The 27,537-nt window shown below is 64.5% G+C and overlaps 1 protein-coding gene across 1 annotated transcript; it reads left to right on the forward strand.

Moving 5' to 3' along the window:
* Positions 1–1,883: 1,883 nt before the first annotated feature.
* Positions 1,884–27,166, forward strand: PTCH2 (patched 2; the record flags this gene model as incomplete). The annotated part of the gene is made up of 27 exons (XM_084291157.1): positions 1,884–2,366; positions 4,789–4,838; positions 5,051–5,158; positions 6,662–6,790; positions 9,250–9,472; positions 10,303–10,495; positions 18,781–18,970; positions 19,104–19,173; positions 19,376–19,467; positions 20,959–21,154; positions 21,239–21,360; positions 21,646–21,793; positions 21,990–22,121; positions 22,208–22,363; positions 22,461–22,553; positions 22,635–22,760; positions 22,850–22,968; positions 23,076–23,481; positions 23,564–23,876; positions 24,042–24,184; positions 24,301–24,481; positions 24,805–25,088; positions 25,340–25,477; positions 25,606–25,748; positions 25,985–26,084; positions 26,383–26,628; positions 26,762–27,166. The coding sequence occupies 27 exons, from the start codon at positions 1,884–1,886 to the stop codon at positions 27,164–27,166; spliced, it is 4,989 nt and encodes a 1,662-aa protein (XP_084147283.1).
* Between the last annotated feature and the right edge of the window lie 371 nt (positions 27,167–27,537).

Consider the following 27,537-nt stretch of genomic DNA (forward strand, 5'->3'; position numbering starts at 1 on the left):
TTTGAGGCGTTTTCTTTTCCTTTTTGCCTTTTACGACCTGCAGGTGTTTGGTGTGAGATAAAAGTAGATCCCAAAGTGAGATTTCACAGCACAAATTATCAAAGTGAAGATTCACTCTTGATGTAGTCTACGTGTGTGGCAGTAATTATGAAAAATAATTCGGGATAATAGGGCCTTCAGGAATCCCAAGGCGGGCACTGGGTTAACCCTTCCTCACCTCAGCCGGGCTCCGGGCCGCTGCCATCCTCAGGTGAGCAGGGGATGGGCCGGGAAGCCCTACAAACCCACGGGGATTTGGGGTGATCTCGGAAATCCCTGTCTGTTCCCGGGTAGCTGAGGACGTGACGTGGGTCCTAAGTCATGCAGGCTTTCCTGAAGCTCTGGCTTTGCTCGCTGCCCACCAGCCTGGAGGATCCTTCATCTCCTCACCCCGCTGCTCTGCCAAACCCCAGCAGGAGAACACTGCAGCTCCTGCACCCTAAAAGATGGAGCTCCCCAGCTCTGCGGGTGTTGGTGTTGTCCTGAAAGCTCCCTGGCAGATGGACGGCTGGGGTACATCACCACCCCTCCGATTTTCCCGGTGGGACCTTCTCATCCCGGGAGGCCACAAACTCCTGTATAAAATCCTGCAGGTCCTGCAAACATCAGGATTTTCGGGAGGAGCCTTGCGGCCTCGGAGCTGGCCCGCACCTGCAGCGAGGGCTGGCGGCTGGCTCCGGTCCCTGCCTGTCCTCTGTGCGGGGAGGTTTCTGTCCCTGGCTGTCGTGGCTGAGGGTTTCATCCCCTCCTTCCCACTGGCCTGGCTGTGCAGGGCTTTTGCTCCCTCTCAGTGGGGTTTGGTGACCTGCTGCCGGGTACCGCAGCTCCTGGGACACCGCAGAGGCCACCAGCGCTGTCCCATCCCCTGCGATCACTCCTGCGCCCTCCAGCCACTTGTTTTAAAGGGCTGAAGATCACAGTGGGCAGCCAGAGGCGGCTCTGGTGGCATTGCAGGCTGCTTGGCACTGCCGTGCCCTGCCCCAGCCCTCCGAGCACAGCGCCCGGGGCTCTGCTGGCCCCTCAACCGAGGGTGAAGCCCCCTGGGTACCAAGAGGGGCTGTTCTCAGGGAGTTAATTCAGGGGTGTGGAAGTTCCCTGAGGCTCCAGCCCACACCAAACACCCCAGGAGCCGTGCCGTGGCCAAGGCTCGCTGGGTCCCGTCCATTTTCACTCCGTCCCCCAGGAGCCAAGGTCCACAGACGCGGCCGTGCTGCCTAGACGGGGCCGGCAGACGAGAACTTCCTCCCGGGCCCTATGGACAGACATTTTATATACGTTAAAATGCGCCTGTATATAAATAGGGAAAGCGAGGGTATGGGAGAGCTCGAGTCTAAATAAACTTGTATGTTTAAGGCTTTTAAAATGCTAATGTTGAATTTCAGGGGAGTTGTGGGGGGGGGGGGGGGGGTGGAAAGCAAGGGGGTTGTTGGACCGAGCACCGAGACAGCTGATGAGCTTGGATCGGCGCCTTTACAATTCAAGGAAAATGGGATAGTTTGGGGAGGAAAAAGGGATTTTCTTGTTTTTGTTTTTAGTGGAAAATAAAAGAAGCTGCCTTCTTATTTGCCTCCCTCCCCCACCGCCGGAGCAGCGAGCGACTGGTGTTGTATGCATAAGCTATTCCTTTGTGCACCATCTAAATGGTTAATTGTGTTTGAGGAAGATGTACGGGCGAATGGAGGGACCACCCAGCAAGAGACAGACAAGAAAGAGCGATCTCTGAAATGTTTAACCAGAGAGAGAGCAAAGTTGTTTAAAAATATTTAATTTACAACATTCCACACTGCTGATTATAAATTGGCCGTCCAAAAACACTGCTGCGTGCGGGGAGGGATCCAGGCAGCATGAAACAAATTCTTGTGATTGTTTTTCCTATCTTCCTCCGGCCTTTCCTCGGGGAGTTTCACCCTGCGGCGGGACCCGGGGGGCCGGGGGCAGGAACTGAGGCGAGCGCCGTGGTCCCCGTGGGGCCGGTGGTGGCACCTGCACGGGGCCGGGGTGCGGAGACCTCGGGCACCAAGGGGATGAAGGGGACGGAGGGGACAGCGGTGCTGCTGCACGGGGAAGGGCACTTTTGGGGTGGCCGGCTGGTGAAACGTGGCCACACGCCTTGCAAAAACCCCGGCAGTTCCTCCCTCGTGCCTTGTTTTCACGCCAGGGTCTCCCCAAATGGTTTATCGGGGGTGGCCGGGGGGGGACCCGGGGAGCTGAATCCATCCGGGCTGTGCTGCCCCCGGGATGTCCCCAGCACGGTGACACTGCCCGGCTGTGTCACGCAGCCGCTGCTGGTGGCGATGGGACGGAGCCAGGGCCTGGGCCCTCGCGGGGTAATTGAGCAAGAGCAGCATCTCCTCCCCGCTGCGGCCCTTCGGTGCCGGGGCCTGCAGGAAGGCAGCCGGCTGCCTTTGCTCACCGCGGCCTCTGAGCCACGGGGGGCTTCGAGGGGCCGAGCTGCAGTTTGGGACGTGTCCCTGGAGGGGACAATCAGGACAGCTCCCCATCACCTGGGGACGGCAGAACAAGGGGAGCGAGAGGAGCAGGGACCCAAAAGTGGTGGCTGATTTTTTTTTTTCAGCTAGCAGAAACCCGGCTGCTTTCACATCCCTGCTGCCCCGGTGCCTAAGCTGGGGAAGGGCAGGGTCTCTCCTGCTGCTGCTGCTGGCCCCGCTGGCAAAAAGGGGGCAGAGGCAGGGCCGTGGGGCTCCGAACAGGGACTGCTCCGTTCCCCAACCCCTACCCGGCCTCTCCAGCCACCTGGGCGCTTCCTCGCATGCACCGAGTGCCCGCTAAACCCCGAGAAACCGGGGTGGGTTTGGCCGCTCGCCCCGGTGGCGAGCTCGGCTCTCGGTGGCTGAACCTCCCCGGGCCCTGCCAGCCCCAGCCGGTGCCGGGAGCGGAGACAAAAGCTCTTGTGTCCTCCTGCCAGCAGCCGGGCGGCCGCCCGCCCTATTAAACCGTGCCCGCTTCCCATGCGGCGGGGGCGCCGGGCAGGCTGGACGGCCCCGGGACCCCTGCCCCGTCCTCCCCGCCGCTGCGGGACCCCACAGCCGGCGGCTGGCACCGCTCACGGGGGGTCCCCGGCCCCTTTCCAGCTGGGGCAGGACGAGACCTGGTGGCCGTGGGCGCATCCCCGCCGCCCGACCCTCCTGCGCCCCAGCTCAGGGCGCGGGGCCGGTGTCACATCCACTTAGAGGGCTCCGAAAATGCCTGGAGCTGACACCTTGTTAAATACCCACCAGGGGTCACAGTTCCTGGGTTTCTTTTTCCTGCTTTTTTTTCCCTTCGCCCCCGCTGCGACGTTTCGGTTGGCAGGAACTCCCCCGCGCTATTAGGTATCTTTCGGGGAACAAGAAACCGAGATCACTTACAAATTAATTTGGAGTTAAACCTACAGAAAATGAGAAACATGCTGCTTTGCAGGAGAGAGCGCTTGGCCAGCGATCAAGAAAAATACATCCAACCCGCCTGGTTCGGTGCGTTCGGAGGTGGCCGGGGAAGGGGGCTGCGCTCTCAAGGTAGCCGTCAGCTGCTTTCGGGCGCGCTTTAATGGGGCCGCGGCCTTTCCTCCCAATTAAAACCACAGCAAACAAACAAAAAGGGAGAACCTGTTCCCCGGCGTGCAGGGGATGCGGGGAAGGCCGGGGTCTGCTCGCCCCAACCCCGCTGCCTTTGCTGGTGGGGTTTGGGGCCAAATGGCTCCTGCCTGGGCTGCGTTAGGACAGGCTCATCCACGGTGCGCCCACATCCCAGCGCCTTCCACCAGATTTTCCCCATCACCACCTCCACGGGGCCGGAGCCGTGCACCCCCACTTGCCCCAGGCAGGTCCCCAAGGGGGATCCCACATCCCCTGCCCCACTGCGGCTCATTGGGGTGGATGCTGGGGACCCCGCGACGCCCGGGGCTGGCACAGGGGTGGGTCGAGGCGCTGCCGGAGGGCGCAGGGCTCGCATTGTGTCTGCGGCGCGAGCGGCTGTGCCGGGAGGGGGCCGGGGGGAGGCCGGGGCGGGCGGAAGAGCAGTGATAAGATAAAAGGTCTGCGTTCCCATGCCGAGGAGCCTGGGGGGGTTGGGGGGGGAGCGCAGGGCGAGCGCCGAGGCCACCCAGGTTTCAAGCGCTCGGCCTCGGCGCCTGACCCCAGCACATTCAGAGAGCACTTCCTAAATTTGTCTCCTGTGTTCCTGACTCACAAGCAATTTCCTCACCCATAAAACGGCGTCGGCATGAAAGGACCGGCCGGGACACCAATTACTTGTCACCGTTTTACCACCCCGCTGCTCACCGGTTCGCAGCCCCCGGCGGTGCCCGGCCAGGATCTGTGTCCCCCCCCCAGGCAGCATCCCTCTGCCCCCTGCGTGGGGACACAGGGACAGCCGGGGTCCCCTGTGCCACGGGAAGGTGCCACGGGGCACGAGGATCCACGGTGCCTGGCACCTGGTGGTGTCCCAAAGCAGAGGTGCCCTGGAGTGCCTTTCCCAGCCCAGCCTGCGATCGGGGCCATGTCACTACTCGGTCCCCACCCTGTTGTCCCTGTGGCATTAGGGATGCTCCTGTGTGGCTGCATGGAAAGCAGCAGGGCCCCAAAATCCCCCCCTGGGGCATGCAGGGGCTTTGGGCTCGCTCCCCTGGGGCTGAGCGGGCACAGCCGTGTCCTCACCCCGATGTGGCTGTAGGGTGCACGGCCCCTCACCCTCCAGGCGCCTCCGTGTCTGTCCCTGTCCCCTCTCCCTGTCCCTCTGTGCCCTCCCCAGGTCCCTGGTGCCACCGCTGTCACTGGAACATTCCTGCCTGCACCCCGGGGGTGAGGGAGGGCTGGTGCAGAGGGGAGGGTGGCCTGGGGGTCCTGGGACCCCTGGGAGCCCCCCTTTAATGGCCCAGGAGCGTGCAGGAGCTGCGCTTCATGCCCAATCCTCTCCAGCAGCCCCCAGCCACCCCCAGCCTCCCCCAGTGGCTTCCAGCAGCTCCCAGTCACCCCCAGTAGCCCCCAGCCTCCCCCAATTGCCCTCCCCGCAGCGATGAGATGGGGACTTGGTGCCGGCAGCGGGGCTCGAGGCTCGCCCAGGGCCCAGGCAGCGCTACCAGCGGCCGCTGCGCCACGTCGGCTGCTAAACGGGTTTTATGGTGGGATTTAGGGACTTTTCTGCCGGGTAATTGATTTGCCCAGGCAGTAAAAGATCAAGGCCGGCGCTCAGGCGGTGGCTCCCGGCATCTGCCCGCCGCGCGGGGACGGGCGCAGGCGTTGGGGCGCGGGGACCCGATGGGGCGAGCGCTGCGGCCCCGGCCGGGAGCCCCCTTGCAGCCCCCCCCCCCCCCCCCATCCTTTCCCAGCCCGCATCCTCGCACCCCCTCCCCAACCCCAGCACAAAACAGCCCCCAAAGGAGACAAAAGGGGCTGTTTGGGGACCTGCCACCTGCTAGTCCCCATCCTACAATACCGCAGTAAAGAGGCACCAAACAAAGGCCTTAAAATCCTAAAGGGGCCCATTCATTAGGGTGACAAAGGGGGAAAGAACTACATTATCATAATTAATCCCGGTGCTGGCGGTGGGTGGCAGGGCCCTCTGTCTTCCAAGGTGGTGTGGGGACGGCCGGTGTCACCACGTCCACACGCTATTGTGCGCCGTGGCCTCGCGGGGCTCCGGGGGGGGTTAAGCTCTGTAAACACCGCGGGACCCCCCCGGGGGTGCCGGGGATGCCGTGTGTCCCCCGGCCTGTCCCCTCCCCGGCCGGGGCCGCCTGCCCGCTTTGCTGTGCTCCCCCAAAACCTTGGGGTGAGGTGCACCTGCCCCTGGGACAGCGGGGATTTGGGAAAGGCTTGGGTCCCGCTGGCTGCGCTGGCCCTGTCCCCGTCACCCTGTGCCGTGGCAGGGACCCCCTCGCTCCCACCCCGGGGCTTTCCCTCGAGGATGGGGCTCCATCCCCTCCCCACTGACACCACAGCCCTGTTTGTGGGGACCTGGGGGCCTCTGACTTGAGGACCGACCTCTGTCCCCCTCCTCTTTGCCCTGGGGTCCCCCACCAATGCTGCCTGGGGGAAACTGAGGCACGGCGTGGCACACAGAGGTGCCCGGGGGTTAGGGGCTATGAGTGCCCCACCTCTAACCCCACTGTTCCTTCTGCATCCCCTTTTGGGATATGGCATCCCTTGGGGCCATGGCATCCCTTGGGAACATGGCATCTCTTTGGGAACATGGCATCCCTTGGGGACAAGGCATCCCTTTGGGAATATGGGATCCTTTTGGGACATGGCATCTCTTTGGGAACACAACATCCCTTTGGGAACACGGCACCCTTTTGGGACACACCATCCCTTGGGGACACCCCATCACGGCACCGGGTGCCACGTGGAGCGATCCAGGGGCTCCCCAACACCTCCTCCACCCCCTGGCCACCCTACCCGAGGGCAGCAAAGCCCCGGGGCCCCCGGGACCCTGCTCCCGGCTGGGGCCGGCGGCCAGGCGTGCTGTGCCGGCGGTTCTCCGAGCACCATCTGGTTTCCAACTAACAAACGCCCGGCGCTGGCTCCCGGCAGAGGACTTGCTGCTGCTGCTGCTGCCGCGGCTGTTTACAGCGTGCCGAGGCTCTGGCACGGCCCCGCTGAGTCCCCTTCGGCTTTTCCCCCAGCTGCACGGCCGTGCAAAGCCCCGGCTCCGCGCCCCTGCCCCTGCCCGACCTCCGTTTCCCCCGGGGCCCCGTTGTTGAGCCGGGGCTGCCCGTCCCCGGGGTGTCCTCGGGGCTTTTCCCGTCCCGTCCGTGTGATGGGGTGGGATGCGCAATATGGGGGCCGCGTGGGGTCCCCAACCCGTTTCCTCCTCTCTGGGTGCTGGCTGGGTGGCGTGGTGCCCCCAATCCCATCCCTGCACCCCAAAAAGCTCCCGACGCATCCCCACATCTCCTTGGGGCAGGCCTGGGGGGTGTCCCCAAGGCGGGGGGACGAAGCCCTGGGCCCCCACTCCAGATTGGGGCTCCCCCAGCCGCTGGTGCCGCGGAGCCACCGCGCAGGGTGGGGGCTGCGCGGAGCCATTTGCCTTTAATTGAATTTATTTGTTACAACCCCAAACAATGTAAAGCAGGCTTCTCCCAGGCTCCAGCTGCCTGGCTGCCCATTAAAATACCATCTAGAACAGCAAATCCCCCCTCCCGCCTTGATATAAAACAGCCGGTCAGCACCGAGCGGCAGGCGAAGCCTCCCCAAGCGCCAGCCTTTCCCCGCGCGCCCTCCCGCTCCCCCGGGGCCGCTGTCCCACGGGGGCTCCGTGCCCGGCCCCAAATCCCCTCCCAGGGTGGCCCTGGGGGACACGAGGGGGACCCTGGAGCCCCGGGGCTGCCCCGGAGCTCGGCGTGGCTCAGCGCCATCCCACCCATGGGTGTTTTCAATCCCGCTGGCGGCCTTGTGCTTGGGGTTGGCATCCCCAATCCCGGGGGCGTTTTTGGGGTGCCCACACCGGCCCCACACCGTGATGCTCGGGGGCTGGGGGCCAGGCAGGGGAGCTTGGCATTGGCACGGGCGAGCCGGGACGGGGTTGGGACAGCATCCTGGGGGGCTCGGGGGGCGTCCCGAGGCTCCCCAACCACCTCCACCCCATTTCACAACCTGCAGAGCCCCGGGTGGAAGCCACCAGATACAACCAGGAGGGTGGCAGGGAGCGGAGCTCGGGGGGACGCGGCGGTGCCATGGGGCCGGAGGAGCTGTTTCAGACGAGGTTTATGGCGGGGCTGCTAACAGCAATCAGGCCCCAGAAGTGCTGAATGGCCGCTTCCCTTCTGGATTTGGGGTGACGCCAGATGCTCCGGGCCTGTCGCGGGACGGGGCAGAAACCCTTCACGCACCGCCCGGGGAGCTCAGCGGGGCTGCGGCCGGGGGCTGCCCGAGGAACACGGGTTATTTTTTTGGGGGGGTTCACCCTATTTTAGGGGATGGCAGGATTTTAGGGGATGGTTGCCAGCCACCCGAAGGAGGGCTGGGGGGTGACGGGTGGGAGCAGCACTGGGTCTGCCCAGCAAAGACCCGAGGAGGGTGTGGGATGAGGAGAGGTCCCATAAAGCTGGGGCGAAATCCTAATTACCCCACAAATTAGTGCTGCTGTTTACCCTTCGCCCCCCTGCCCCGTGGATGTGGGGTGCCTGTGTGTTCGTGTCCCTCCGGCTTGGCTGCTCGTGGCAGGGGATGTGGGCACCCCAAAAAGTGGGGCCGGTCCCTGTGGGCCCCCCCAAACCCCTGGGGGAGTTTGTGGGGTGGAAGGAGGGGATGCACACCTCTTGGGGGTGGGGAGGGGTGCAGCGGGGGCCCCCAGCCCTCAGGAGAGACACCCTGTGGGTATGGCGGGTGGGTATGGGGTGTGGGGGGGCACCTAGTTATGGGGACTGGTTATGGGAAGATGGTTGGCCTTATGGGGTGGGGAAGGGAGAAATGGGGGTTACATTTGGGGTAGCATTTGGGGGCTGCCCACTATTTGGGGGGGGGACCTGTGGGGTAAGTCCTCACCCTTGGAGTGGGGGGCATGTATGGGGAAGGGATGCTGTGCTCCAAAATGAAATAGGGAAGGGATGGTCCCACTCTGAAAATAAAGGGGAAGGGGTGCTCCCCCTCCAAAAAAAAAATTAAAAAAGGGATGCTCCCACCCCCCAAAAAAAGAAGGGGAGGGGAGGGGTGCTCCCCCTGCAAAATCGAAAGGGAGGGGGTGCTCCCCCTGCCAAAAGGGAAGGGAAGGGAAGGGAAGGGATGCTCCCCCCAGAAAATGAAAGGGAAGGGATGCTCCCCCTCTAAAAAAAAAATAAAAAAGGGATGCTCCCCCCCAAAAAATTAAAGGAAAGGGATGCTCCCCTTCCAAAGTAAAAAGGGGAAGGGATGCTCCCCCTCTAAAAAAAAGAAAAAAGGGGTGCTCCCCATCTTAAAAATAAAAGGGAAGGGATGCTCCCCCCCCAAAAAAATAAAGGGCAGGGCTGCTCCCCGAAAAATAAAGGGCAGGGCTGCTCCCCCCGCTAAAAAAGGAAGGGCAGGGCTGCTCCCCTTCCAAAATAAAATGGGAAAAAAGAAAAAAAAAAAAAAGAAAAAAAAAAAGAAAAAAGGGATGCACCCCCCCCCCCCAAAAAAAAAAAAAAAAAAAAAACACAAAAAATACAAACCAACAAAAAAGAAGGGCAGGGATGCTCCACCCCCCCCCCGGGCCGTGTATATGTGTATGTGTGTGTGTGTGTGTGCGGGGGGGCAGGGCCGTGTATATGTGTGTGTGTGTGTGTGTGTGTGTGTGCGTGTGTGCGCGGGGGGGGCCCCGCCGTGTGTGGCCGGCGGCGGCGGGCGCAGCGTTGCCTGGCAGCGGGGCGCTGGGCGCTGCCGCGGCGGCGGCGGCCAATGGGAGCGGCGGCGGCGGCGCGGCCCCGGCGCCCCCCGCCCCCGCCTCCCCCTTTAGAGGCGCGGCGGGCGGCGGGCGGCGCAGAGCCCCGCGCCCCGGCCCCGCCAGCGCCGCCGCCGAGCTCCATGGGGGCCGCGCTCGGCCCCACTTAAGGCGCCGGGGGTCGCCCCCCGCCCGGCCGCGAGCCCCCCGCCATGCCGACGCAGCCCCCCGCACCGGCACCGACACCGGCACCGCCAGCACCGCTCCGAGCCGCCCGCCGCAAGCCGGCCCCCGAGGTAAGGCACGGAGCTGCCCCCCTGCCCCAGCGGCACCCAGCCGCGCCGACAGCATCCCCACCGCCTGAAACCATTTTAAAGCATTTTGAGCTGTTCCGAAGCGTTTTAAGGCATCTGAAAGCATTGTGCAGGTTTCGTGTAATTTTTTAATATTTTTTTATATTTTTTTTGTAATTTCGCTAATTCTTTATAATTTTAGAATTCTTCGTGTTTTTTATCACCCTTTATGCTTTCATATTTTTTATATTTTTATAATTCTTTATATTTTTATAACCCTTTATATTCTTATAATTCTTACTTTTATTTTTTATATCTTTTTATAGCTCTTTACATTTCCTATCATCCCCGTATTTTTCATAATTCTTGATATTTTTATAATTTTTACATCTTAATAATCCCAAATCATTTCCGACCACGCCACAATTTTTCAATTTTCCCATTATTTTTCCCCTCTGGGGGGGGGGGGGGGGGATTACCCTCGCCGAGCATCCTCACCCCAGCCCTCCACTGCAGGGCTCCGCACCCCCTGCCCTCCAACCCCCCCCCCCCTCAGTGTGCGTGGGCTGGGGATGCTGAGCCCTCCTCGGCCCCCTCCCCAAATCCTCACGGTCCCCCCTCCCGCTCCCCTCCGCAGGGCAGGGTGGGCGGCCGGAGGGCCCCGCTGTGGCTGCGGGCCCGCTTGCAGGCGCTGCTCTTCGCCCTGGGCTGCCGGATCCAGCGGCACTGCGGGAAGGTGCTCTTCGTGGGGCTGCTGCTCTTCGGGGCGCTGGCTGTAGGGCTGCGGGTGGCCTCCGTCGAGACCGACATCGAGCACCTCTGGGTGGAAGGTAAGCGTGACCCCCCCCGTGGGAACGGCCCCGTCACCGTCCCCGTGGCTCCTGCTGTCCCCAATCCCTCCGGTTTTGTCCCCACGGCCACGCGGGACACCCGCGGGGTGATGCTCCCCGGCTGCTCCGTGGGGTCCCCGCACGTGGGGTGCCACTGGCGGTGCTGTGCGCACCGGGGCTGCCCACGCGGGTCCCCCCACGCGTGTTTTTCCCCCCCTTATCCCCATCCCCTCATCCCCTTCTCCCGGCGCTGCGCCCGCTGCCCGCCCGGGAGCATCCCCCGGGGCCGATCCCGACCGCGGCTCCCGGAGCGCATCCAGGAGGGGAGCGGGGAGCGGGGTTAGGGTCAGGCCGGGAGCAAATCCCCATTTCCGAGGGGAAACCCTGGCTAAAACCCGGCCCTTTGTTATTAATAAGCGCGAGCACAGATTTTTCTCGCCCCCCCCCTGTTCCCTCCGGCACCCTGCTCAGCCGCTCGCCCACTGGCCGGGGTGGGTGGCCCGGGGGTGCCCGGCGGGTGGCCCGGGGGTGCCCCATGGGTGCCGGGTGCCGTGCAGGGTGCCGGGTGCCGTGCCGGGTGCCGTGCCGGGGCAGATGTTGCTGAGCCGAGGGGTGTCAGCCATCTTTGTGCGGGAGCGCTGCCTCCTCCCCCACGCCCTGCTCCCTGTGTGGTCCTCAGCTACTCTTGGATTTGGTTCAACAATAGAAGCAACTTTGCTCTCCCACCCCCTTTTTTTTTTTTTTTTTTTAAATATATATATTTATATATTTAAAAAAAAAAAAAGGGCCCCTCGCTGCTCGCACCCTGCGGCCCCCCCACCTGCTCCCCACTCCCGTGGGGTGCTTGGCCCCGTTCCCGACCCCATCGCCCCGTTCCCCTGCACCACGTAGCAGAGGAGCCCGGCGGTGCCTCCCGGTCCGGGTGGGGGCTGCTGGAGCTGGGGACGTGTTCCTAAAGTGGTTTCCTCGCTCTGGGTTGTGGCTCGGGCTCTGTGGGGTTTTACTGCGCTTTTTTGGGGTGAGCGTTTGGTGCGTCTGCAACCGGAGCCGGGGAGGTGGCTGCGCCTGCTGCGGAGGGAGCAGGGCTTGTGGCGTGTCGGGGTGGAGAGGGGGATGTGGAAGGGGACAAGGCTGCGTGTGGGGCAGCTGGAGGTGTCCCCAAAGTTGTCCTTGCTGGCACATGCACCCCACTGTGCCACCCTGCTGGTGTGGGGACGGCGAGGAGGCTCCCGGCCAGGGCATCCTCCTGGTGTTTTCAGCGGGATTTTTCCCCCCATGCTCAAACGCTGCTGAGCAGGGGGGTGCTGGTGGTGCTCTGTGGGGTGGTGCTGGCTCGGGATGGTGCGGCCGGGGTGGTTTCGAGGCGTGGACGGACGGACGGAAGGACAGACGTGCTGCTGCTCTCCCTCAGCTTCGCGTGTCAGCCCTGGGGCTGCCTCCCTGCCCGGGACCCATCCCGCGGGTGCTCGCCTCTTCCCGGCCTCCCTCTGCGTGCTCTGGCGAGATCAAAGCATCCCCGCTGTCCTCGGCTGTCCCCAGCCCTCCCTGAGCCCCGTTCCCCATCCCGCTGGTGTGGGGTGTGCATTATGGGGGGCAGCAGGACGGTTTCCCGGGCCGGGTGTTTGGATCCTGAGCCTTTTAGGATGTGAAAATCCTGTGGATTTTCTCGGCCACCCCTTCATCCCATCCCCGGGTGTGCAGCGGGGTTGTTGGTGCGTGTGAGGCCGGTGCCGGGTGGAGGCAGCTCGGGGCTGGCGAAACCTGGGTGTCCCCAAAGCCTTGGGAGCCCCCCGAGGCCCCTGCCCTGTCCGGGTGGGGAGATGTTTGTAGGAACGTGGTCCCTCCCGGCCCCGAGGCGGTGCTGAAGGGGCAGGCAGTCCTGGTCCCATCCCATGGCCCTGCTCGCAGGCAGTGGGGTGGCCAAGGCTCGCAGGAAGCCTCTGGTCCCTCCCTGCTCACCTGTTTATGGACAGGCTGCGGGGTGCAGCTCGGTGATGCTCCATCCCAAACCACCTCACCCAGCAGAGGGATCGACCCCATTTTGGGCTGGCCCCTCCATGGGCAGAGCAGAGGCTATGGGATCCTGGTGGTAGGGGCACGGTATTGCTGTCCCCACCTGGGGGAATAGGATGGGCAGCCCCCACTCCACCCCATAGGGGCATTTCTCAACCGTGGCCAATGAGGGAAATTGTGGGGTCCCCTGTTCCCGGCTCCAGGAGGGGGGTCCCCAGCCCTATGAGCCTCCCCCAGCCCCCGTGGGATGGATGGGGTCTGGCTGGGGGGTGCTGGCGATGCCCTGGGGTCACCGCCTGCCCCACGGCCCTGCCTGGGAGATGGGAGGGAGGCGGTGTCACCCCATAAATTGGACCCGACTGTGGAAATGTTCAATTAGGCTCCTCCGAAGCAATTAGCCACTCGCAGGCTTTGAAACCCCGGCTCGCGGCGAGTGTTGAGTTACCTCGAGACACCTGGCAGCTGTTCCCGGCTCTCCCAGGGCGTTTGTAGGGCCAAGGGGCCGGGGCGGCGAGCTCCGGGGAGGCAGAGCCCTGGGTGGTGAATGGCCCTGCCTGATTTATAGCGCCGAGGGCTGGTTCAAAGGAAGGCCGGGTTAATTCCTAACCGGAACAGCCGAGCACCCCGCGCAGCCCCGGCGCTCTCAAAGAGCTGCCGAATCCCCCCGGAGAAGCCCCCGTCCCTCTCCCGGAGGGGTCAGGGGTACCCCGAATGTGCCGGGGCATGGGGGTGAGGGATGGAGATGGGCGCACGGCGTGGGGGTGAGGGGGTTTTCCTCCCCGTTCCCAGCTTGGGGCATGAAGCTGAGATTTCTCCCTGCTGGCTTTTATCCTTCCCTGACCTCTGCCACGGGGTTTGGCACGGGGTGTCCCCCCCGCACACCCACTCCTGGCACCCTGCGCACAGCCGGGGTGCAGCCAGGGGGGTGTCCCCATAGTGGGGCTGACGGGAGATAGGATGCATGGAGGGGGCTGGCTCTGTCCCTCTCTGCTCCCCGGTGCCCCTCTTGCTGCAGAAATCCCCCAGCAAGAGCTGAGGGTGGGATTAAGCACCCTCCCCACCCCATTTCTGCCCTGGGGGAGGCTGTCCCCGTGTCCCCCCTTCCCACGCTGCTCCCCACCGCGCGTGGGATCCCCGGAGGATGGGGGGGGGATGCGTGTGGGGCGGCAGCTGTGCGGGGAGGGGGTGCCCCGGCCCTTTCTGGGTGGGCACACGGAGAGGTGGGTGGTCTGGCCGCCAGCAGCGGGTGGGTTTGGAGGGGCGAGACGGCGGCGTGGGGCAGGAGCTGGCTGCATGGGGGGCTGCGGGGTGGCTCGGCCCCGCGCCCCGGCTGCCACGTCCCTGCTCTGTCCCCCAGGTGGTATGCGGTGGGGACAGGGTCCCCCTGCTCCTCCGTGCGTGTGGTGGCACTGGTGTCACCCCACGGGGGTGGGAAGGGGTCCCCGGTGCTGCCACAGGGCCCCTCCTGGCCTGGCTTTGGGATCCTGTGGCCCCTCCTGGTTGTGGGCTTGGGCACGGCCTGGGGGCATCCTTGGGACTTGGGGCTCAGGGCAGCAAGGGGCAGTGCTGTGCTGCTGCTGTGGGGTGCCGGGGTGCCTGCACCCCATTATCCTAAAAACATAAAAGTGGGTTTTGTTGGCTTGCTGGGCTCTGACACTTGCTCTGAAGCCCCCCTCCCGCAGCCCCGCCGGCCCCACAAGCACCGTTCCGGGGACTGGCCCGAAGACGGGGCGCAGGCGGGGGCTGCCTCCGCTTATTTATCTTTGGGAGGCCACCGAGAAATCTCTTGCTTTTTCCCTTCCTTGACAGCTCGGTCAGCTTTTCGGGCTGGAAAATTTTGCTAATTAACCAAAAAAGTCTGGGAGACTCTTTTCAGATGGCTGTGGCTTATCTGCGCGTATCCATTTTGCTTCGCTTTTCAACTTATACATTTTTGTTTTTCCTAGGAAGCTTTTTTTTTTGGGGGGGGGGTTGTTTTTTTTGTTTTTTTCTTTTCCTTCCCTTTAAACTTAGACATATCCCCGGCTTTAGGGAGGGGGCTCTCCCTGCGTTTTAAGTGTTGTTGGGCGGCTGGGAGGGGGCAGCGCGAGGGACTGAGAAGAGGGTTTTATTATCTGCCTCTCCCTCGGGCCTGGAAAAGTGGTCTGAGTTCAAAAAATTCATTTCTTGCCTGAATGAAGCCAGCAATGTGGAAAAATTTCACCATTCAGAGCGGGATGAATGTATGTTTCAACCACACATTAAGTGACATTAGCAAGCAGTGGAGTGCCTAATGTGGCCATTTTTCACAGCAGCCAACAGAGGGGGTGATTAGCATAATTAGTACAGGCAGCCCTATACATATGGAAATGGCAAATGCCTAAATGCCAACACCAGTGGAAATTTATGTCAATGCTGACAGGAGTCTTAGCGGTGAATGGTTCCCAACTGAATCCCCTCTCCCCCTTTTTCGGGGGTCGCGCTGTCCCCTTGGTCCCGGCCGCGCCGCTGCCGGCTCCTCACCCCCCCCTCAGCCTCGCTGGGAACGGCCACGCAGGGATTTGGGGTAATAAAGACATTAATTTAGGTCCGGCCATAAACAAAGGCTGGCCAGGGCCGGCGGATGGGGAGCTGGCCCCAAATGGGCCGTTTATTTATTTATTATTATTATTTGGTCCCCACTCTGCTGGCTTTTTGAAGGCAGAACCCTTTTTTTGCCATATTTATTTAGGGAAGTGTCGGGAGAGCTTTTGTGGGGCTGGGAGCGGAGCCATTAGCCCCCCTTGGTCCCCATGCCCAGGGACACCCCACTGCCACCCCATGGGGACGGGGACGGCCCCGGTGCGGTGCACGGCCGTGTTTTGACAGGACAGGGCCGCGGGGCTTTTCGGGAGGCCGGGACAGGTAAAAATGGCTCTTTCAGCATGCCCTCGGCGAGACTTCCTCCGGAGCAGCATGGGTCCTTTCACAGGCTCCCTAATCCAGCTAATCCGCCCCACAACACTTTGAAGGTGGCCTCCGGCTTGCACGCCGGTCGGCACGGGGAAGCAGCCGGTGGCGGGGCGTCCGTGTCCCCCCCCCAGTGCCTCAGGACCCCCACCCCGGGCTGTGGGGTGGTGCTGGGGCTTTGGGGTGGTGCTGGCCCCAGTGGGTGTCCCCACGGCGGTTTAATCATGCAGGGGGTGCGTGGATCCCTGTGGGTGAGGAGTTTTGGCTGTGCTTTGTGCTCTGGTGTCAGCACCCATGGGTGCCCCTTGTTGTGGCCAGGTGGCCACATGGGTGCTGGGGGGGTTGGGGGGTGTCCCTATAGGGGTGTCACTTTCAGGAGGGGCTCGGTGTGGCCTCTCCCACCATCCGTGGGCTTTTGAAGGCTGGCATCCAGGATCTTGCCCCCATGGGATCCTCTCCTCCCCCTTTGCTGGGGCAGTGGCACTGGGATGGTGACAGGAGCAGGACTAGGCCCCATTTGGGGCTGTCCCCGCTGCTTGCTGTGTCCCACCACCCGTTATACTGGGCAGGGCCTGACTTCTTTTGGAGGCCGAGCACAGGACGTGCTCGGTCCCGGCTCTCCTGAGCGGTGACAGCAGCTGGCAGTGCCCAGGGCCCATCCCCAGCGTGGTGGCACTGCTGTGACCGAGCCTCCACCCGCCCCTGGGGGACACAGTGGCCCTCCCAGCGGGACATCTCCCTGCTTTCTGAGCCTTTCCATGGCCCATCTTCCTCGCCTCCATCCCTTTTGGCTGTGCCCAGTGGGGACAGCTTGCTGTGGGGTGGGTGGCCTGCCCCATCCCACTGCCCTCCCCATGGCTGTCCCCACACTGACGTGCCAGGCCCGGTGCCCACACCAGGCCGTGAGCTGGGGCCCTCTGACCCCAAACCCTCCATGCTGTGTCTCTGGGGTGCTCGTAGTGGGGCTGAGCACCCTGTCCCCAAAAAGTGGGGGGCTGGAGGAAGGTGCTGTGGGGGCAGGCAGCACAGGCAGGGTGGCCGGGCAGGGGGCAGGGAGGCTCCTGCCCCACTCTGTAATTTTGCAGCGGACGCCGTAATTATGGGGTGGGCTCCCAATTACGGGGTGGGCTCCCACACGGTGGGAGGATGCAGTGCCCAAGGCCTCCCATGCTGCCAGGACCCCATCCCCTTCCTGGCACCAGCTTGGGCACCGTGGGTGTCCCCCACACACACCCTGGGGGTTTTTGGGGTGCAGCCAACCTCCATCACCCCCCGGGGCGAGCTACGTGGCACCCTGAACCTCCACCCCATGGGGATGCTCGTGGGAGGCTGGGGAACATCGCTTTGGGGAGTGGGGGGGCTCATGGCCCCCCCATGGGTGCAGGGGGTGCTGTGAACAAGCAGGACCGGGCCTCTGATTGGAACCAGAGCGCCCTTTGCATGAAAAACCCGAGGGCTCCCTTTGTTAATTGGAGATTTTTTTTGGTTTTTAATTTTTTATTTTGCAATTTGCATACAGTCCCTCATTAACGTGCTCGTTGTCGCTATCGGGGCGCTCCCCGGCCCCCTCCCCAAGCCCCCCTGATGCAGGGGGGGGCCGCACAGGCCCTCTCCGTGCCGCGTGGGGCATCTCGCCCCGTTCCCAGCCCCGGGCCCGGCCGTGCCGTCCGGCGGGCGCGCGCCCGTTTGAAGTGTCCTTGGCAGCCCCGCGCGCGCTGCCTTGTCTTTTCATGTTGCTCTTTGGTTAATTAGGGTGTTGGAATTTGAGGCTTCCTCACTGCCTTTGAAGCTTGCTGACGGCTCGCAGTGCCCTGTTCCAAATTAACACTAATTACAAGGGACGGCTTTTTATTTTCTCTCTCTCTCTCTTTCTTAATTTTTTTTTATTTTTTTTTTTTTACTTGGAGGGGGGGTCGCAGATGTGCAGCGCTGCCCGCGGGGCGCAGCAGGATGCAGCCCCCAGGATGCGGCCGTGGGGCCGGGTTTCTCCCCCCCCTCCCCTCCTCTCCCTTAGCCCCAAGCCCCCCCACCCATCCGTGCGGGTTCGGCGTGGGTGGCACGGCCGAGATCAGAGCAGCTCGGTGCACCTCCCGCCCGACCTCCCAGCCTGCTGGGAAGGGAAGGGAAAAGGAAGGGGACTGTCCCCCCCCGGCACCCACCCTCCTCCTGTCCCCAGCCCCCCGGGCGCCGCCGTCCCCTCTGTCACACGCACACAAAGGCTGTGTCCGTGTGTCCCCCCCCCCCGCCTTACTCCCCAGCCCTGGCACGACCTCCATCGCAACTGGCATCTGATGGACACCAGCTGCTCCCCAGCCCAGCCAGGAACAATAAAGGCGTCCCCCCACCCCCCCTACCCCACCCCGCCGCCCAAAAAGCAAGGAAAATATATTTAAAAAAAAAAAAAAAAAAAGAAGAAGAAGAAAAAAAATCAAAAATAAATAATAATAATAATATAAAAAAAAAAAAAGAAACCACCAACCCATATAATAAGTCATTAAAAGGGAAGATTCTGCTGCTTATTTGCGGTCTTGCTCTGGCCTCCTCGGTGCTGGCGGGGGGCCAGGCCCTCTGGGGCCCCGGCCTCTTGCCGAGGGAGCGTCCCGGCGAGGACGAATCCTGCCCCGGTGCTGGGCAGGATCCGGCCCCCCCTGCGAGCGGAGCCACCCCGGGATGTGCCCAGGGGCACGTGGGGTGTCCTCCGTGGGTGGCAGCGGGGTGGGGGCTTCATCCGGAGTCCTCCCCCTGATGGAGGGTGCTGGGAGCAGGGCGGCCGGGTGCTGGTGGTGCTGTAAATAAACGTGTGTGACTGCAAATGAAGTCAGTGCCTTCTGGGGGAACGTCGGCCCCACTGGTTGCAGGGCCCTGGTGGGTGCTGGGGGTCCTGGGGTGCTGGGGTCCCGCTTGCTGGACATGCCGAAGGGCTGGGGAGCCCCCCCCCCAGCACCTTTCTGTCCCCAGGTGCTCCCAGAGCAGCCCTACCCCTGCAGGGACTGGTGGTTTTGGGGCACCTAGAGTGGATGGGATGGATGCGTGGTGTCTGCCTCTCCAGCTGTGCGGGGCTTTTTGGGGAGAGCAAAGCCAACCCAGCTGGAAGCGTCCACATGGGTGCTGGGTGCAGGCCCCGAAGCCACCAGCCCTGGGGTCCCTGGGGTGCAGGCGCACGGAGGATGGAGACGTTGGGGACCCCCGCGGCGAGAAGCCCCCTGGGTTTTGGTGGCACCTCCTAATTAACGCTGCGGGGCCAGCTTGCTTCCCTGGGCATCCCTTATGGGCAAGGTTTGGGGTGGGGACAGGGCTTTGGGGTGGCCTCGGTGCTGACGGGGCGCCCCTGCTTCCCCCCGCAGCGGGCAGCCGCGTCAGCCAGGAGCTCCGCTACACGAAGGAGAAGCTGGGCGAGGAGTCCGTCTACACGTCCCAGATGCTGATCCAGACCCCGAAGCGGGAAGGGGAGAACATCCTGACGCAGGAGGCCCTGCAGCTCCACCTCGAGGCGGCCCTGGCTGCCAGCAAAGTGCAAGTCTCGCTGTACGGAAAGTGAGTCCGGCTCCGGACAGGGATGGGGACCCCCCTGCCGTGCCCCCGTGTCCCCCCCCCTACAACCTTGCCGTGCCCCCTCGGCCTCCCGTGGGCTGGAGCCCGTCCTCACGGCCTCCCCCTGCCTTTGCAGATCATGGGATTTGAACAAGATCTGCTACAAGTCGGGCGTCCCCATCATCGAGAACGGCATGATCGAGAGGGTGAGTCCTGGCCGTGCGTGGCACCGGGCACCCCGCGGCTCATCGGTGGGGTAAAACCCCCCCGAGAACCAGGCCACAGGGGGTTTCCAGCTCCAAGATGCTGCAAACAGCCCCCAAACCTCCATCTCCACACGGATTTGGGGAGGTAGCGGGGGGCACGAGGCGTCCCCGCCGACCCCTGACGCCTCTCTCCCTCCCGCAGATGATTGAGAAGCTGTTCCCCTGCGTGATCCTGACGCCGCTGGACTGCTTCTGGGAAGGGGCCAAGCTGCAGGGAGGCTCAGCCTACCTCCCGTGAGTGTGCGGGGGGCCTGGGGGGGACACCACGGGGCTGTGACACCGGGGACAGACCTCGGTGCGTCCCCGCAGCGGGCGCTGCCACCCCACCGGGGATGGGGACGCGGGGACAGAGAGGTGCGGGCACCACACGCAGGTGCCGGGGGCTGCTCCCTCTGTGCTCAGGTCCCCCCCTCCAAGCCCAGGAGGGTGGGGGGGCCCAGGGGGGGCTGCATTCCTTCTGTTTACAGGCGTGTTTGTCCGGGAGAGCCCGGGCAGACTTGTGCATTGTCAGCAAACGCAGCCCCGCGCTTTCTCATGCTAATGCTGCTCTGAAAGCTGCCCGTTGCCAAACAGATGAAATAGTGGCCTTATTCAGCCTGCTGCGGGACGGGAGGAGGGGAAAGGGGCCTCAGCGTGCCCAGCCAGCGCTTGGGGGGGGGGACACCGGCTGTCCCCTCACCCCCCCAGACCCTGCATCTCCACCCCAGCCTGGCCAGAGCAGGGAGCGAAGCGCACCAAGAGCGAGTGGGGTGATGCTGGCTTCATCCATCAGGGTCTGCAGCACGTCCCCATGCTCGGGTGCCCGGCTGTAGGGTGGCACCTCAGAGGGGCAGGAGCCACCTCTCCCCGCAGCGGTACCCGGCCGGGCAGCCCCGGGGACTCTTCCCCCTTTTTAAGGCTCCGAGGGGTGAGCGGGGCGGGAGCTGGGAGAACAAAGAGCGGCAATCTATGGAAAGACAAAAGGATTTGCCCTGGCTCAGTGAAGCAAGCGAAAGCAGATAAAAGGGGCTCTCTTTGGAAGCGGCAGCAGCTCGGGTTGGTATGTGGGAATCTCGAGCGCCCGGCTCCGGCCCAGCCAGCCTTCATGAATTATTAGGCTGCATTTCTCCCCAGAGCCCACACTCGCTTGGGGCTTTTTCCTCCCCTCTTCGCAGCGCTGGGCTGGGTTTGTTGGCTTTTTTTTTTTTTTTTTTTTTTTTTCCGGCGGCCTTTCTGTCTCAGAGAGAAGCCGGGTGAGGCAGGGAGCCGGCCCTGGGCAGCGGGGCCACTGGAGCTGGGACAGAGCGGGTCTGGAGCAGAGCATCTGGAAAAAAAAACCCTTTTTGTGGGTACCCAAGCACCCGGCACAGCCTTGCTCTCCATCCTGCCCCGCTCAGCAAAGCCCCAAAGCCAGCAGCTTTAGGGCCGGCCGGGCTGCAGCATCCCCTCCCCGCTATCAAGACGTTAGCCCGCGGGCAGTAATCGCCCTGACTGCTCGCAGGGAGCGGGGCGCGCGGGGCTGGCTGCCCCCCTTTGTCCCAGCCTAACAGGATCAGGCACGCTACTTGACTCGGGGCACGGCCCGCTGCGCTGGGGCGCGGGGCCGCCGCGGGCAGGCCTCCTGACATCCTTTCCCTCTGCCTTTGGGGCGCCCCGCAGGGATTTTGGGGTGCCAGCCCCGCTCCACGCGTGGGCTGGGGTCTCGGGGTGGGGGTTTCAGCATCCCCCGTGCTGCTCTCTCTGCAGGGGCCGCCCCGACATCCAGTGGAGCAACCTGGACCCTCTGCAGCTGATGGAGGAGCTGGGGCAGTTCACGTCCTTGGAAGGCTTCAAGGAGCTGCTGGACAAGGCAGAGGTGGGGCAGGCTTACATGGAGCGGCCCTGCCTGGACCCCCGGGACCCCCAGTGCCCCCCCAGCGCCCCCAACAAGCAGAGCCAGCAGGTAGGTGACGTCCCGTGGGGACAGGGGGCTCGCTGCTCTCCTGCCTGTCCCACACCTCTGACGCCACCTCCCCTCTGCTGGCAGAGCCCCGACATCCCTGCAGAGCTCTCGGGGGGCTGCCACGGCTTCTCCAGGAAATTCATGCGCTGGCAGGAGGAGCTGATCTTAGGTGGCACAACCAAAGACTCCCAGGGCAAGCTGCTGAGGTACGAGCTCTCACGGCACGCGGGTCCCTGGGCACGGTGCGGGGTCCTTGCCATGGTGCCCATGGGATGGTTTGGGGCACGGTGGCCTCATCCAGCACCCAAGGGCACCCAGTATAAGAGAGGTTGTCTGGGAGCGCGTCTGGTGAGGGGGGCAGTGCTTTGGAGCAAGGCTGGGGACAAAGGGGACAGGGTCCAGGTGTCCCCGTGGGGCTGGAGGGGACCCACCCCTGTGACACAGGGTGCTGCAGCTGGTCCCAGCGGGATGTGTATGTGCGTGTCCCCCAGCGCCGAGGCCCTGCAGACCATGTTCCTCCTCATGAGCCCCCGGCAGCTGTTCGAGCACTTCAAGGATGACTACGAGATCCACGACATCAGCTGGAGCGAGGAGAAGGCGGGTGCCATCCTGGAGGCCTGGCAGAGGAAATTTGTGGAGGTGGGTACTGGGGACAGCCCCCAGCCCCTGTGTGGCACAGCATTTCCCCCTCTGCCTGGGATTCACGTGGCCGTGGGTCCTGGCACCATGCTGTCATGGTCCTGTGGGTCCCCAGCGCCCTCGGAGGTGATGCTCAGCCCCTGGGCCCTCTTGTGGGGGGACGTGGGTCTTGTCTAACGGGGGGCATGCCCTGCAGCTGGCGCAGGACTCCATCCCGCCCAACGCCACGCAGAGTGTCCATGCTTTCTCCACCACCACCCTCAACGACATCATGAAGTCCTTCTCCGACGTCAGCGCCATCCGGGTGGCCGGGGGTTACCTCCTCATGGTGCGTACGTCCCCCTCTCTCCATCCCCTGCCAGCCCTGTCCCTCCTTCCCCTCTCTGTCCCTGCTAACCCGCTGTGCTCCTCCAGCTGGCCTACGCCTGCGTCACCATGCTGCGGTGGGACTGCTCCAAGTCCCAGGGCGCCGTGGGCCTGGCCGGGGTCCTGCTGGTGGCCCTCTCCGTGGCCTCTGGCCTGGGGCTTTGCTCGCTGCTCGGCATCTCCTTCAACGCGGCCACCACGCAGGTAGGTGCCGGGGGAAGAGCCCTGGGTCCCCTCCTCCTGGGTGGTGGCCACATCCCTGTGCCAACAACGTCCCCTTGCTGACACTGCTCTCTGACAGGTCCTGCCCTTCCTGGCCCTCGGCATCGGCGTGGACGACATGTTCCTCCTGGCTCACGCCTTCACCGAGACCAGCCAGCACGTCCCCTTCAAGGTGAGCGCCGAGCCCTGCTCCCCGGGGCTCCCCGGCTGCTCCCCGCGCTCCCTCGTCACCGTGTCCCTCTGTGCCCCGCAGGAGCGGACGGGCGAGTGCCTGAGGCGCACGGGGACCAGCGTGGCTCTCACCTCCGTCAGCAACATGATCGCCTTCTTCATGGCAGCCCTGGTGCCCATCCCCGCCCTGCGAGCCTTCTCCATCCAGGTACGGCCCCGGCACCCACCTGGGGGGAGCAGTGACCCCATCCGTGGGGTGGGAAGGGCCCGGCTCTGACATGTCCCCTCTGCCCGCAGGCGGCGGTGGTCGTGGTGTTCAACTTCGCCATGGTGCTGTTCATCTTCCCCGCCATCCTGAGCATGGACCTGCACCGGCGGGAGAAGCGCCGGCTCGACATCCTCTGCTGCTTCTACAGGTACCGCCTCTGCCGGCACCGCAGAGGATGGGGCTGGCCTCGTGTCCCCCCCACAGTGGTTACGTGGGCAGCCCTGCCATCACCGTCCCCTTCTCTCTTCCCCACAGCCCTTGCTCCTCACGGGTCATCCAGATCCAACCCCAGGAGTTCGCGGACGCCAACGACAACCACGCCTCCCACCCGTCCCCCTACGGGCACCCCGGCGTGGCCACCAGCACCCAGATCACCACCACCGTGCAGGCCTTCACCCAGTGCGACCCCTCGGGCCACCACATCGTCACCGTCCTGCCGCCCACCTCCCAGGTGTGCACCTCGCCCGCCGTGCTCCTGCCGCCCGCCGACCCGCTGGGCTCGCAGGTCTTCACCCCCTCCAGCTCCACGCGGGACCTCCTGGCCCAGCTGGACGAGGCCAAGGGCGGGCGCGAGTGCGTGCCCCTGCCCTTCTGCCGCTGGAGCCTCTCCGACTTCGCCCGCGAGAAGTACGCCCCGCTCCTGCTGCGCACCCAGACCAAGGTGAGGCGGGGAGGGGACGGCCACCCCGGGATGGGGACACGGGTGGTGGGGGGACGTTGGTTTGACCCCGCTGTCCCCGCAGGCGGTGGTGGTGGTGCTCTTCCTGGCGCTGCTGGGGCTGAGCCTCTACGGCACCACCATGGTGCACGACGGGCTCTACCTGACGGACATCGTGCCGCGGGACACCAAGGCGCACGCCTTCATCTCGGCGCAGTTCAAGTACTTCTCCTTCTACAACATGTTCATCGTCACCAAGGGCGGCTTCCACTACCCGGGCGCCCAGGCTGCCCTGCTCAGCCTGCACCAGGCCTTCAGCACCGTCAAGTACGTGGTGCGCGAGGGCAACCACGACCTGCCCAAGATGTGGCTCCACTACTTCCAGGACTGGCTGCGAGGTGAGGGGCATCCCTCGGCCTCCTCCCCGTGCCCTCCCCTGCCCAAAGACCCCCTCCCCGGCCTGCGCACCTTCCCGGGTGCCCGGCATCCTCTGGGAGCCCCCAGGTGCCCAGCAATGCCAGGGATGCCCCGAGGGATGCTCACACCCCACGCTGTGTCCCCAGGGCTCCAGGCCACCTTCGACAGGGACTGGCAAGCCGGGCGCATCACCCACGACAGCTACCGCAACGGCTCCGAGGACGGGGCGCTGGCGTACAAGCTCCTCATCCAGACGGGCAACAAGAAGGAGCCCTTCAACTTCAACCAGGTGGGTGGCCACGGGGCTGGGGACGGAGCCACGGGGCTGGGGACGGGGCCACGGGGCTGTGCCATGTCCTGTGCCTGGCGCCCTGCTCACGGCCTGTCCTGCTCGCCCCCCTGTAGCTGACCACGCGGCGGCTGGTGGACGAAAACGGCATCATCCCCCCGGACACCTTCTACATCTGCCTGACCGTGTGGGCCAGCAACGACCCCCTGGGCTTCGCCGCCTCGCAGGCCAACTTCTACCCACCCCCCCCCGAGTGGATCCATGACAAGTACGACACCACGGGCGAGAACCTGCGAAGTGAGTGAGCGCCCGGCGGCATCCCTGCGGCCCCCAGAATCCTCCCCAAGCAGAAGAGCCCAATCCCTGCACCTTTCCTGCCCCACGAGAAACATGGGGCACCTTCCCTGCTCCTCCCCTCATCCCACGAGCATCCCCTGATAGGGACACATCTCCTTTTGCTCCCCGCTCACCCCCTGCACCCTGAGCGTCTCCCGCTCCTCCTCAAGGGCTGCCCAACCCCATGGTGCCCAGGCACGCATCCTGGCTGCACCCAGGCTGGGGTGGGCCTCTCGGGGCTGCCGTGCTGCCCTTGCCCACCCCGTGCTCTCCTCCCTCCCCAGTCCCAGCAGCCCAGCCCCTGGAGTTCGCCCAGTTCCCCTTCTACCTGAGCGGGCTGCGTCGCACGGCCGATTTCGTGGAGGCAATCGAGAGCGTGCGGGCCATCTGCCGGGAGGCCGCCCAGCGCCACGGGGTGCTGAGCTACCCCAGCGGCTACCCCTTCCTCTTCTGGGAGCAGTACATCGGCCTGCGCCACTGGTTCCTGCTGGCCATCAGCATCCTGCTGGCCTGCACCTTCCTCGTCTGCGCCCTGCTGCTGCTCAACCCCTGGACAGCCGGCATCATCGTGAGTGTGCGCCCCGCCGCGCCGAGGTGGTGCCGGGGTGGGGTGGGGGACGCCCCTCAGGAGGAATCGGGGACAGCGGGTGGGTGGAGCAGGGGTTTGGGGACAGCCCTGCACTCAAGGGTGAGGGCTTCCCCCAGTATATAAGACAGAGAGAGCCCCCCTAGGTGAGGATGCCCTATATAGAGGCTGTAGGGCCGGGCACGCCACGCACAGGTCAGAGCCACCCCCCACTGACCCCACCGCCCCCCCAGGTCTCCATCCTGGCCATGATGGCAGTGGAGCTGTTCGGCATCATGGGGCTGATGGGCATCAAGCTGAGCGCCATCCCCGTGGTCATCCTCATCGCCTCGGTGGGCATCGGCGTGGAGTTCACCGTCCACGTGGCCTTGGTGAGTGGCAGCAGACCCCAGCCTGCTTACGGGGCGCCCCAATTCCCACCCCAAGGCTTTCTGTCCCCCCCTTGCCCCATAAGCACATGGGGACGAGCCCCCCCGTGACCCCCTCCCACCCTCTGCAGGGCTTCCTGACGGCGGCGGGGAGCAGGAACGTGCGCTCGGCCGCGGCGCTGGAGCACACCTTCGCCCCCGTGATGGACGGCGCCGTCTCCACCCTCCTGGGCGTCCTCATGTTGGCCGGCTCCGAGTTTGATTTCATCATGAGGTGAGCTCCAGGTGCCCCGTTGGGTGCGGGGACGGCCGCTTGCTGCCCCCCAAAAAAGCTGTGGCGATGGGGGCTGGGGAGCGTGGCAGCCTCCCCCCTCCAGCTGGTGGTGGTGGGGACATGGGGCAGGTGGGGAGGACGTGGGGGTCCCAGAGGGAATGGGGAACACGGGGTTGGGGTGTGCAGTGTTTTGGGGTTGGGGCACTGCTCGCTCAGCCCCCTGCCCACCCCCCCAGGTACTTCTTTGCGGTGCTCACCATCCTGACGCTGCTGGGGCTGCTCAACGGGCTGGTGCTGCTGCCCGTCCTGCTCTCCGTCATCGGGCCACCCCCCGAGGTAGGAGACCCCCATCTTTTCTCTTCCCCTCATTGCCTCACCCCTTACCTTCACCCTCCACCTTGCCCAGTCCTAAATCCACCCCACACGCCCCTTGTCCCCACCCCTCACTCTTTGCCATCACCCGTGCTTTGCCCCCCCCCTTCTTTGCCCCATACCCAATTACCCCATCCCCATTTGCCCCCCATCCCAGTTTCATCCCATCTCCCCGTGCCTGCTTCACCCCACAGATCTCTTACCCCATCCTTCCATCACCCCACGCTTGCGTGTCCCCTCTGACCGTCCCCTCTCCCCCCAGGCATCCCCCATGGACACCGGCCCCCGCCTGCCCCCTCCGGAGCCGGTGTCCCCGTGCCTCGGCCCCGGGGGGCTGTACATCCGCCGTGCCCCAGCCTGGCCCGCTGCCTTCACCGACACCTCGGACACGGAGGGCTACGGGGACGGCCTGGGGCCGGGCAGCCCCCGGGGACCCTTCATCGTGCCCCCCGCCCCGGCACACATCCTGCTGGAGGCCGGCAAGGACCCCAGCTTCCCCCGCATCACCGTGAGTGAATCCAGCAGGGGGCTGGCAGCTGCTTGGAGGGGGGAACGAGGACACTGTGGGGTGGCAGGGTGGTGCTGGGGGGGTCTCTGGGGATGCTCAGCCCCCCTACACACCCCGCTGCTCTCCTCCCCAGGTGCTGAAGCCCTACAAGGACAGCCCGGAGCTCCAGGGGAAGAAGGAGCCACCCCAACCCGCGCCCCCTCTGCCTTTCGGGGAGCCGTGCCCCGCGCCACCCAGAGACTACCCGCGCCCCACGGCACCCCCACGGCCGGGCCAGCCCTGCGCACCCAACACCCGGCCGGCCCCGCGGGCCACCCTGCCCTCCTACAGCACCCACCTGCAGGGCCCCGCCGGCAGCTACACCACCGTCACGGCCACCGCCTCGGTGACAGTGGCCCTGCACCCCTCGCTGCCTGGCTCCTACCCGGTTTTTGGCACGGAGGCGGACAGCCTGGAGGAGCCCGGCGTGCCCAGCGCCGTGCCCGAAGCCTTCGAGATGCAGAGCCTGGGAGGCCACGGGGCGGGCGCCCGGCGCTAGGTGAGCTGGGGACACCCCTGTCCCCTCTGTCCCCCGAATTGGGGACCGAATGGGGACCCTGAATGGGTAGGGTGGGGCACAGGGTATTTTTTTGGGGACCTAACCGAGCCCCTGCTGTCTCTCCGCAGGTCACCGGTCCCGTGGATGGCACCGGCTCGTGGGCTGCTGGTGTCTCCCGGCGCCCGGAGGGGCACAGAGGGTGCAGAGCGGGGTTGCCCGCGTCGTGCTGCTAATCGCCCCAGCGGCGATGCCCCGGTCTCGGCCGAGGAGGACCGGCCCCCCCCCCGCGGCTCCCCCCACCCCGAAAATGGGCTTGGCAGGGCAGGCTGGCATTTCTATGCAAGCTGTGTGCAGGCCGTGCCCTGCCACCC

The sequence above is a fragment of the Netta rufina genome (genome assembly GCF_964035555.1).
Source record: "Netta rufina genome assembly, chromosome: 8".
Taxonomy (NCBI): Eukaryota; Metazoa; Chordata; class Aves; order Anseriformes; family Anatidae; genus Netta; species Netta rufina.